The sequence below is a fragment of the Neophocaena asiaeorientalis genome, unplaced genomic scaffold (assembly GCF_003031525.2).
Source record: "Neophocaena asiaeorientalis asiaeorientalis breed wild unplaced genomic scaffold, Neophocaena_asiaeorientalis_V1.1 scaffold87, whole genome shotgun sequence".
Lineage (NCBI taxonomy): Eukaryota > Metazoa > Chordata > Mammalia > Artiodactyla > Phocoenidae > Neophocaena > Neophocaena asiaeorientalis.
Window position 1 is genome coordinate 347163 of NW_020175432.1, and position 12680 is coordinate 359842.

The 12680-nt window shown below is 40.0% G+C and overlaps 1 protein-coding gene across 1 annotated transcript; it reads left to right on the top strand.

The window, feature by feature from the left end:
• Positions 1 to 4181: 4181 nt before the first annotated feature.
• On the top strand, positions 4182 to 12114 carry LOC112414704 (zinc finger protein 62 homolog). The gene is made up of 3 exons (XM_024767298.1): positions 4182 to 4367; positions 7630 to 7721; positions 9377 to 12114. The coding sequence occupies exons 2-3, from the start codon at positions 7715 to 7717 to the stop codon at positions 12091 to 12093; spliced, it is 2724 nt and encodes a 907-aa protein (XP_024623066.1). The 5' UTR covers positions 4182 to 4367; positions 7630 to 7714; the 3' UTR covers positions 12094 to 12114.
• The last annotated feature ends 566 nt before the right edge of the window (positions 12115 to 12680 follow it).

Consider the following 12680-nt stretch of genomic DNA (forward strand, 5'->3'; position numbering starts at 1 on the left):
TTACAGACAGGGGATCAGGCTGCCTGTAGCTGCCTCTCACAAGATGAGAAGGAATTGACTAGGTACCAGGGAGAAGAAGGTCGAGGAGGCTCCTAGACCTGGGGACAGCCTGTGGGAGCCCAGGCGTGGGGATGTGAATTAGGAATGGGGAATGCTGGGGCTGGGTGTGCTGCTCTAAGACTTTTGGACTAGGAGGCCACCAGGAGTGTTTTCTTTTTGAAAACACGAGGATTTTTTCTTAAATAAGTTTTTGACTATGTAATGTATTCATATGGTTCAGATATTAAAAATATGAAAAGATGTCAGTGAAAAGGTTTTCTTCTGCCCAGCCGTCTGCCTAGGCCCAACCCCAGTATATAACCAACCACATGTGTTAGGTTATTTGAGTGTATCTTCCCAGAGTTTCTTTATGCAAACACTGGCAGATCTGAATGTAGTTAGTTCCTCCTTTTTTTACACAGGTGGTAAGGTACTGTTCAGAGTTCTGCCCCTTGCTTCTTTTGGTAAATCTATGTTAGAGGTCATCAGAACACAAAGGGTTTTTTTTTTTTTTAATACATTGCTGTGGTATTGGACTGGACATTGTTTGGATGTTTTGGATGTCCTGTAATTTTTTAGATCTATTCAGGCTATTTGCGTTGTTTCCAGTTTCTTTGTTACATCAAACAATGGCACACCCAGGGACATTGTACCAGAGCTTATCTGAGCAAGGGTTTTTAAAGAAGGGATTAACAGTGATAAAAAAATTTTGTTTTACATTAACTCTGCCATTTATCGGTAGATTGTTAAATATGGCAATACATTATTATCATAAGTCATGTAGAGTGTTTAAGGAACAAGTTAAACCAAGTAACTTTTCTCTCCAGAGACTTGTGTTTATGATACTTAGCCTTACAGTAGCCTAATCAACCATCTATTAATGACTGTCTTCAAGCCAGTCTTTGCCCCTTTAGCTTCAGAAAATCTCCTTTGCTTACCTTATTTCTTAGGATGACTAGAAATCTCTTCTCCCCTACCAAGTTTGAGAGTGCTCTATTTCATTTTTTACTTTAAGGAAAAATCACCTTTAATCATAAGGATTAAGCAGTAGAACCAACTTATGTTAACCAATTACAATTCTGATACTCGTAAACTTCATGCAATAACTAAATCACAAATCGTACTCTCTGTCCATCTGCGTATCACTTTTCTCACTCCTTAGTCTCATCTTTCATTTGTCCCATCCTCCCACTTCTGTCTTCTGAGTTGGTAAGCATTTTGCCCTCGCATTCCCTCTTATTTTCTCTTTTCCTTTCTCTGGTCACCTCCAAGTCCAGTATAATATCCAAGAACTTAAGACACATAATTCAGATGGTAGATTGATTTATGGAATATGGTTGGTACTCTGAAAATCCACGGTAGCTGCAGGTGTTGCACCTGTTGCTTATTGAATTGTGTGGTTAAGGGAGGAATTTTCAACCAGAGTGAGCCACAGTTCCTCTCTTGTGAGTTGTCTACTCTTGAGAAGTGGCTCCTGACTCTCCTGGGCAGGGATAGTAAGAGTTACGGACAGATTCTTACTATCTGCATGTTCTTTTCTAGGCATTGGTGGTAGAATATGAACAGCATGAAGCACACATTTGCCCGGAGGTGTGGGTCATGTGTAATTTGGAAGGAGTGGATGGCTTTCTGTGGCTGAAACTGTTAACTGATGTAACTAGGTTATTGGGATGTAACCAGTTCTCTCTCTGTTGAAAACTGATTAGAGAGGAGTTCCGCATCATCAGCTTTGAGAACTTTTAAGAAATTAAACCTGTCTGTCCCTCTCTGTATGCAGGAGTTGTGCTTTTGGAGCGATTCCTTTCTTGTGTCATAGGGGACACATGAGCTTGCCACCACATCAGTCTTGATTGGATTATAATAACCTCCTTCTAGACTGCAGGACTCAGTTCTCCCCCCGCCTCCCGCTCCCAATCCATTCTCCCATTGCAACTAGTATGAGTGATCTGTATTTCTTTTAATTTTATATTATGAAAAAATGTAAACATAACTGGAAAGTCGAATAGTACAGTGAACTCCATACATCCATCACTCAGATTCAACAGTTATTAGGATTTGGCTACATTTGTTTCCCTCTTCCCTTTTTCATTTTTCTTTGTTAAAGTATTTTAAAGGAAATTCCAGACATCATGCCATATTATCCTAGCATACTTTAGTCTTAAAAAAAAAAAAAGATAATGGCCACAATGCCATTATCTCACACCATCCTAAATTAATTCTGATTCCTTGATTTTATCTAACAGGAATTGGTAGACTTGTGGGTCTGTGGTCTGTTTTTGTATGGCCTGCAAGCTGAGAATGGTTTTTACATTTTTAAAGGGATGTTAAAAAGCAAAGCAAAGAGAAAAAAAGGAAAAGAAAAACAAGTAATAGAGTTGTATGTGGCCAACAAAACCTAAAATGTTTTCTGTCTGGCCCTTTACTAACTCCTGATTTGATCGAATAAGTGATCTTTCAAAATGCATATCCGAGTTTGTCCCTCTTTGTCTAAAACCCCTCGGGATCAAGTCTGGACTCCTTAGTATGATGGGCAGAGCCTGGTGCAGCCCTTCTTTTTGCCCACTTATCCAGCTGTGCCTGCCATCTTCTGTTCCAGATGTCCAGAGGGTGGTGGACACCAGCCCCTTTGCACCTGCTCTTCCCTCTGTTAGAACTATTCCTCTCTTCTCGAAGCTCTTCCTAGTTCTTTGAAGCAGAGTCTATCCCTACCCCTTCTTCCCTCATCCATGACTAGTGTCTGCCATTTTTATCGTGTTGGTTGTTTTCCTGCCAGACTCTCATACTAGTTTGCAAGTCCTTATTGGCCAGGACTTGTTTTATCCATCTCTGTGTCCCTAGGACTAGCCCAGTGGCTGCAGAGAAAAGTAGGATATGGATCATTATATAAGTTTGCTGGGTAACGCTCAGTCGCAGAGATAACTGAGATACTAGAATGTATCTTCAGTAATGTTTGTAAGGATAGCTTAATATTTTGTTATTCTCGACTGTCTTTACAATTTAGCAGCTGTCTTAGTCCTTGTGGGCTGCTATAACAAAATACTGCAGACTAAGTGGCTTATAAACAACAAATTTATTTTACATAGTTCTGGATGCTGGGAAGTCCAAGACCAAGGCCCCAAGGGGTCTCTGTGGTCTCTTTTCTAAGAACTCTAATCCCATTCATGAAGGCTCCACTCTTCGTAACCTAAGTATCTCCCACAGACTTCCCACTTCTAATACCATCATTATGTTTTAGTGCTTTTCTGCCTGTGTTTTTGACTGAACTTTTCTTAGTCTTAGTATTGATTAATATGAATTTCATTGCAAACCATCTGTTTTCAATGAAGCTACATGTTTATATTGCTCTGTTTTGATTTGTGGTTAAGGGGATTGGATGAACTACAATCAGATGATGGGAAACTCTGCTTCCACCCAAACAGAGGAGGTTAAGCAGGGCTAGAACAGGGAGACTCCTGGAGTCTGCCTAGGTTAGAGAGGTAAACAGTGAAGTATTTGTGATTTCATGTAGACCCAGCCAGTCAGCAGCCAATCAAACAAGGAATCCGAGAGGACATGAAGGGAACTGAGAATTAGCCTGTCAGAGAGAGGGGAAAGGGTCCATCTGGGTCAAGCATTAGTAAGTGTGGTGTCAGCAAGGGGTGAATTAGCATGGCCCCTTTGGTGTTTAGCAAGTCATTCCAGCTGGCCAGATGCAGAAGGCTTCAAGCACACTGGGTAGCCTGGGAACACCCACTGGGGAGTGTTCACGTGTGCATTTTACAAAATTCTTGACAGTCATTGGAAGAGAATTGGAAAGGGATAAGAACGAAGGTAGGGAGACTATGGCAGGAGTTCAGAAGGGAATTTAGGAGGGCTTCAACTAAGGCTCTAGCAGTGGAAATGGAGTGGGGGGTGGCGGCATGAGAACTGTGTAGGCAGTGGAATCAGCTGGTCTTAAGCGGTCTTTTGGATGTGGAGTGGTGAGGGAAAGAGAAGTGCCCGAGACAGGTGGATATGAGGCTCTATAATTGAAGAGAGGAGTGTGGGCCAGAGATGAGGTTCTACAAGACAGCTTGTAGGAGCCACGCATATATATGGGACTGCCCAGGGAGAGCATGTAGAGTCACAGAGGAGAGGTTCAAGATGGGACAGGGAGCCAGGAACATCCAAGGGCTAGCAGGCGGGGGAGTCAGCACCTGGCCCTGAAGAAGCTAATGCAGCATGGTCTGAGTGGAAGAATTCAGATTAAATAGATGAGGCATGAGGGGAGACGGGACGTGAAGACCACTTTTCCAAGACACAACTGTGAACAGGAGACAGGATGGCGAAAGCAGTACCTGGAGGGGAAGGTATAGTTGAGAGAATTTTAAATTTACATTTTGACATTTTTAAACGTTTTATTTGGAAATAATTTCAAATATGTAGAAAAATTTTAAGAGTAAGAATAGTGAAAAAAATACCCTTTACTCATTTACCTGTGGTTACCATTCTACTTCATTTTGTCTTCTCTCTCTTGCTCTTTCATGCATATCTATCCATCTGTTTATCTATCTATCTATTTTTTTCCTAAACCATTTGAGGGTAACTTACTTTATCCCTAAACACTTCAGTGTATATTTATAGGGATATTCTCTTGCATAACTACAGTATAATTGTCAACTTGAATAAATTTAAATTTGATATTACTTTTGCCTAACTTATCATACATACTCCAGTTCCATCAGTTGGCACGATTATTTTTTATAAAGCTTGTCCCTTCACTACATATCCAGGTGAGGTCAGGTATTGAATCTGTGGTCAAATCTCTGCAGGCTTCTTTCATATGGAACATTTCTATAGCCTTTCTTTGTCTTTTATGAAAATGACATTTTTGAAGAATACAAATAGCTTTTAGTAGAATGTTCTTTATTTTGGATTTATCTGATCTACCTGATGTTTCCCTGTTTCATTTCAGGTAATGCATTCTTATAGGTGATGTGTCCTTCTCAGGGCATCACTTCTGGAAGCACATGATGTTTATCTGCCCCCACTGACAATATTAACTTAAGACCCCTAGCCAAGACTCTCCACTGTGTAATTACTATTTTACCCCTTGCGGTCTATGGGAGAATATTTTAAGACCATGCATATATCCTGCTCCTTGTCAGAATTTCTCCCTAGATTTAGAATCCATTGATAATTCTCCCCTGATCCAGTCTTTACCTTGATAGTTGCAGAAGGCTGAGTTTTTTCTTGCAACTCTACTACTGCCTCCACATTTACCAACCGGCCCTGGCATTCTGCTGTCAGCAAGAGGCCTCCCTTTCTCCCCTGTTTGTGCCTGTATGTACTCATGAAATCCTATTTTCAATGGCTTACAATTCTTTACATAATTATTATGGAGCCTATATTCGATGTTGAAGCTGGGTCTTGTGCCCACATTTTTGTTTTGTTTTAAGCATCTCCTTATTTGCTGGCCTAACAGGATGTCTCAGCTCCTTTTGTACCTATCCTGCCCCCAGCCTGGAATCCTCCTGCTTCCTTTTACTAGGTTATGGTAGTAGAGACACAGAACAAGGTGCTAGATGTGTGCTTGTTAACTCAGGTATTTTTGTTTCTTAGCTGTCAGCAGACAGAGCTAGAGAATATATATACATTTACACATGTATACATACAAATTTAAATACATGTGAATATACATTTATATGATGTGCACATTTATATATAATTTAGAAATCATGAGTTCACACCAGTACCTCCAATTTGTCCACAAAGGGTTCTTTCTTATCTTCCCCTGTTCCATATTTTTATATTCCTTCTTCCTCAGGAGGGCCCTGGCTCTCAACTAAATCAACACATTTACTCAGTCTCATAATAGATCTAAAATTGTTTCTGAGTTGTTTTGCCCATTCCACTACAGAAAGCAAACCTGCTAAAAAGGATTGTTTGCAGCTCTTCCCCACTTCCCCCTCCAGCCTTCCCAAGACTGAGAGTATATAGTATAGTCACATACTATGTACCCAAGTGACATGGGTTAGTTCTTTGTTTCTTTTTTGTTTCCTTCTTGTTATGGTATTCATGTGAAACACAAATGAGTTAATTTGTTTCTGTTCACTTTCTGGTTTCACTTTCCCGTTGTCCAGTTTTGTCATTGATTTAATTTTATTCTTTGAGTCTGCAGAACATGATCATGCTTCCGTGGGTAAAGACTATACAAAAAGCTGTACTCTGAGCATCTCTCTCCCCTGTCCCTTCTGTTCTGTTCCCCCACCCTACCCCTTATAGGTAACAGGCTTCACTGTTCTGTGGATTCTCACATTACTGAAAAGATAAGCAGCTGTGTGCTTGTTTTTTTTATTTTCTTAACGTAGAATGTAGCATATATGCTTTTCTTCACTTTACAACCTATCATGGAAACTGCTTCCTATCAATTTATAGAAATATTCCTCATTCTTTTTTAGTTCTTCAGTGTGTATATGTGCTGTTGTAGATTATTTAACCAGTCTTCTGTGCTTGGACGTGTAGGTAGTTTTCCAAATTTTGTAATTAAAAATAAGGCTACGATGAATAACTTTGTGCATATATACTTTTGTATTGTTGGAAGTGTATCTTTGGTTTGAATTCCTAGATGGGATTTCTCGATTAGAGAATAATGCATACATAGTTGTGTAGATATTGGCAAATTTCCTTCAACAGGGGTTGTGCCAGTTTGCATTCCCAGTAATGGATGAGAATGCCTGTTTCCCCACAGCCTCACCCACAGAGCATATTGTTAAGTTTCTGAATATTTGCCAATCTGATAGATGAGAAAGGGGATCTTTGTATAGTTCTTATTTGCATTTCTCTTATTACGAGTGAAATTGAAAACATGTTTAAGGGCCATTTTAGTTTTTCTTTTTGTGAATTGTCTTCATGTCTTTTGCCCATTTTTCTGTAGGATTTTTAGACTCTTTTTCTTCAACTTTTAAAAATTCTTAGTATATTAGAGATATTATCACTTATATAAGCACTTATATATGATGTATGTTGCAAATATTTTCTTCCACCTTGTCATTTATTTGTTGATTTTGCTTATGGTATTTTTGCCATGCAATTTTACTTTTATTTCTATATAGTCCAGTTTATTAATCTTTTCATTTATTGCATCTGGGTCATAGAAAACTTTCTCTATACTTAGGTTGTGGAGGCATTCACCCATGTTTTCTTCTAGCATTTGTATAGTGTTTTTAATATTTAGAGATCTGCTACGTTTGGAGTTTATTCCTCTGAATGGTGTAAAGAATAGATCTAATTTTATTTTTTTCCAAATGGCTTTATACTTGTTCCAACACTATTAAAAAGACCGTTTTTGCCTCAATAATTTGATATACCATCTTTATCATATACTTGATTTCTTTGTGTAATTGGGATTATTCTGAATTTTTATTCTATTCTGTTTATTTATATAACAGTACCACACTGTTTTAGTTATAGCAGCCTTTTGGCATATTTAGATATCTAGTATGGTTAGTTCTCCTCCCTTGTAGCTCTTCCTTTTCTTTTTTTCCCCCTGACAAATTTTGTGGGTTTCCCTGGCAGTTTTAGGGGATTAGTTTTATGGCTGTAGAAACTTGAACATCTTTCTTTTCTCAGGGCTGAGGGTGAGTAGAGGTGGAGCGGCCAAGGCCAAAGGGAATGGATGGAGCAGTGTCTCTGATGTGATGGGAGCAGGATTCAGATGAACGGTGTGTTGCTGTTGATGGTCTGGAATTCCACTGCCCACCCAGTAGCACTCACATTTTAAATGGCATGGACTGCTCTGCCCAAGGAAGTAAAGAAAGGGAGCAAGGAACTAGGTCATGCCAGCATTTCTCAGTGACTTCTAATGATCTCTTACCTAATATTACTTAATAATCATTTTGTGAAGCTTTCTCAGAAGAACCACCTTTTTAAAATGTCTACTGAGTGATTCTTTGTTTTATCTTCCTGGTGATATTCTGGGTTCCTAGCTCCTCCTGTTCTGTAAATTTTAATTCAGAGTCCATCATTCCAATCCCATAAGCATAAGTTCGATCATGAGTGTGATTCTTTATATGTGTCTACTCCAGAGTATATATCTTACTTATAGTGCCCTTGCTTTCTCGTTTCTAAGTAGAACTACAGAGTACCAACCAAGAGGGTCTGATACCCAGGTTAAGAGGGGAAGTCTGAATTTTAACTAAGTCTAATCACAAATGTCTAAGGTTGGGGAACAACTAGTTTAGAACTGTTTCTTTTGTTCTCAAGAGTCAGTCTTTTAGCAGGTGGATGCTGATGGAGTGCCAGCTGTGTGTAGAGTGCCTTCAGGGGAACAGAGAGTCACTGCCTGGGCCCTAAAATCTGCTTTGAGAAGGGGTTTACCTTTCCTGAGTCCTGTGGATTATCCTCAGGTTGTAGCCCTGATCCAGTAACCTGACCTTGATTAAATAATAAAGTAGATGGTATGGCATATAGAACTACCCAAGTGACTGGCATTGTTCTCCATACCTTATATATGTTATTTAATGTAATACTCACAACAGTTCTGTTGCCCTCATTTTACAGATGAGGAAACTGTGGCATAAAGAGGTTAAATAACTTTCTTGAGGTCATACAGCTAGGTATTTGAACCTAGGCAGTATTATTATCCTTTGCTTGATGGTTTGTGTTTTAGCTTCTGATCTTTGATATGCTCTGACTGCAGTTAGCCTGTTCATAAAGTAGGAGTGAAAGCCTCTGCCTGGCAAGCCAGAGTGTGTTCTTCCATGTAGAGTTCCTCCCTGACTAACCGCTCTCCAGGGTCAGTGTTTTCCTTGGAAGGGAAATCTAGGAGGGCCACACCAATGACAGGCAGCAGCAGCTTGTTTTCTTTCTCAAGTCTGATGTGACTGTCCTCATGATTTCATAACCAATTCCCCAATACCTCTACTCATGTACTGATTTCTCCTTTAGTTTTGCTTGCCTGCCCTCTGCTGATTATGTCTTCTTAGCTTTTGTTTTATTACTCTTTCAGTCTCCTATTTTTCAGAAATTACTTCTACCCACTGTTTGTTTTTCCAAGACTAGGTGGCATTTTTCAGAAATTGATCAATGTTGCCTTTGGTTCTGTGCGTCATTCCAACCCGTTTCAACTTGCCCTCATGCTAAGCTGTTATGCAAGAATAGAAAAGCTCTCTGTTCCATTGACAATCCAGGGCTCTAGCATTTTAGCATTAGCTCCACAGGGACAGAAATTTTGGCATGTCCACCACTGTATCCCCAGCAGTTAAAAATGGTACCTATCACACAGCATGTAGTCAATAAACATTTGTTGAGTGAATTTGGATGTAATTCCTTCAGTTTCTTCTAAAGTGAAGGTATCATTTTCATTTTCTTGGTTTAGTGTCACATTTGAAGACGAGGGGCACTGAGGATGAGGAATCAACTGAAAAGTGTGAAAATATTGGAAATGCAGAATCTGTGTGGCCAAAAGTGGAAGGTCTTCACAAGGATCATATGCAGGAATCTAAGGTTGGTGAAACTTGTGATTGGGATAGCAAGGTAGAGAATCGGATGGAAAAGCCTGAGGGAAAAAGAATGAAGGAAGACAAAAGTGGCATCAGGGAAAAGATTGGCAAAACCAAGAATACAGCAAATATAAAGACAGAACAGGAAGATGAGGCATCTGAGAAAAGCTTACATCTGAGCTCAAAACATGTTACACACCAACCTGTCTGTATAGAACAGAAAAGCAGTGAACAAGGCAAATGTGTGGAGAGCATTAATGGAAACTCTCATCCCATTCTACAGCAGAAAACCAGTGCTGTTAAGAAATCACATAAATGTGATGACTGTGGGAAATCCTTCAAATATAATTCCCGACTTGTTCAACATAAAATTATGCACACTGGTGAAAAACGCTATGAGTGTGATGACTGTGGGGGGACTTTCCGGAGCAGCTCGAGCCTTCGAGTCCACAAGCGGATCCATACTGGGGAGAAGCCGTACAAGTGTGAGGAATGTGGGAAAGCTTACATGTCCTACTCCAGCCTTATAAACCACAAAAGCACCCATTCTGGGGAAAAGAACTGTAAGTGTGATGAGTGTGGAAAATCCTTCAATTATAGCTCTGTTTTGGACCAGCATAAAAGGATCCACACTGGGGAGAAGCCCTATGAATGTGGTGAGTGTGGGAAGGCCTTCAGGAACAGCTCTGGTCTCAGAGTCCACAAAAGGATCCACACAGGTGAGAAGCCCTATGAATGTGACATCTGTGGGAAAACCTTCAGTAATAGCTCTGGCCTTAGAGTCCACAAAAGGATTCACACAGGGGAGAAGCCCTATGAATGTGATGAGTGTGGGAAGGCCTTCATTACTTGCAGAACACTTCTAAATCATAAAAGCATCCACTTTGGAGATAAACCTTATAAATGTGATGAGTGTGAGAAATCGTTTAATTATAGCTCTCTCCTCATTCAGCATAAAGTCATCCACACTGGAGAGAAACCTTATGAATGTGATGAATGTGGAAAGGCCTTCAGGAACAGCTCAGGCCTTATAGTGCATAAAAGGATCCACACAGGAGAGAAACCTTACAAATGTGATGTCTGTGGCAAAGCATTCAGCTATAGCTCAGGCCTTGCAGTCCATAAAAGCATTCACCCTGGGAAGAAAGCCCATGAATGTAAGGAGTGTGGAAAATCATTCAGTTATAACTCACTTCTTCTTCAGCATAAAACGATTCACACTGGAGAGAGACCTTATGTGTGTGATGTGTGTGGAAAAACTTTCAGAAACAATTCAGGACTCAAAGTCCACAGGCGGCTTCATACTGGGGAAAAACCATATAAGTGTGATGTGTGTGGAAAAGCCTATATCTCACGCTCTAGCCTTAAAAACCACAAAGGAATCCATCTTGGGGAGAAGCCCTATAAATGTAGTTATTGTGAGAAATCCTTCAATTACAGCTCTGCCCTTGAACAGCATAAAAGGATTCATACAAGGGAGAAACCCTTTGGGTGTGATGAGTGTGGAAAAGCCTTCAGAAATAATTCAGGCCTTAAAGTACATAAACGAATCCACACTGGGGAGAGACCTTACAAATGTGAAGAATGTGGGAAAGCCTACATCTCACTCTCAAGCCTTATAAATCATAAAAGTGTACACCCTGGGGAAAAGCCCTATAAGTGTGATGAGTGTGAAAAAGCCTTCATCACATACCGAACCCTTATAAATCACAAAAAAATTCATCTTGGGGAGAAGCCCTACAAATGCGATGTGTGTGAGAAATCTTTTAATTACACCTCACTCCTTTCTCAACACAGAAGGGTCCACACTAGAGAGAAACCTTATGAATGTGACAGGTGTGAGAAGGTCTTCAGAAACAACTCAAGCCTTAAAGTGCATAAAAGAATCCATACTGGTGAGAAGCCCTATGAATGTGACGTGTGTGGAAAAGCGTACATCTCACACTCAAGCCTTATTAACCATAAAAGTACCCACCCTGGCAAGACACCCTACACGTGTGATGAATGTGGAAAAGCTTTTTTCTCAAGCAGAACTCTGATAAGCCATAAAAGAGTCCATCTTGGGGAGAAACCCTTCAAATGTGTTGAGTGTGGGAAATCTTTTAGTTACAGCTCTCTCCTTTCTCAACACAAAAGGATCCATACAGGGGAAAAACCCTATGTGTGCGATAGGTGTGGGAAGGCATTCAGGAACAGCTCAGGCCTCACAGTGCATAGAAGGATCCACACAGGTGAGAAACCCTATAGATGTGATGAGTGTGGGAAGGCATACATCTCACACTCAAGTCTTATCAACCATAAAGGTGTCCACAGTGGGCAGCAGCCGTATAATTGTGAGTGTGGGAAATCCTTCAATTACAGATCAGTCCTTGACCAACACAAAAGGATCCACACTGGAAAGAAGCCATACCAATGTAACGAGTGTGGGAAGGCTTTCAATATCAGATCGAATCTCACCAAGCATAAAAGAACCCATATTGGGGAGGAATCTTTAAATGTAACAAATATGGGAAGTCATAGTAGCGCATCACAGAAGAGAACTCACGAGGGAGGGAATGCTCTGGATGGGACCAGGATGAGCATGTCTCTGTAGGAGGCAGAGCTTATCTAGTATTAGAGAACCCAAATGGAAGAAAAATCTTATAAGAGTGTCTGAGGTCCTTGTTCATGGCTTATAGTTTACGTAGTATAAGTGAAACCATGAGTAATTTTTTTCTCTGTGATTTTCAATCATAGCCAGGAAGGAAGGTTCCAGTGTCAAAGTAGTTGAGCCCTTATGGAATATAAAATAGTTCGTACTGGGGATAAAACCTATCAAAGTTATGGAGTATGAGAAAACCTTCAAAATAAGTAGGTATTTCTGGACATAAAAAACACAAATGAGAAAAAGACTTCAATTAGAAGTCTCATAGTCACCATCAGAAAGTTCATATTTGGGTAAATTATGTGAATAGAAATGTAGGAAATTCAGGTATAGCTTTGAATTCCAATTATCCATTGGTCAGTGGAAAAGATCCAAGAAGGACCTCCAGTAGGCAAATTCAGGGAGAGGCAGGCTTCAGGGAATATAAATTAATATCATAGTGGTCATGAAGAATAACTTTGATTTAACTGATTTGCGGGGAGTGATGACAACTTCTGAGATAAAATTTGGATTTCATTGTAGGAAATGTAAAAAGT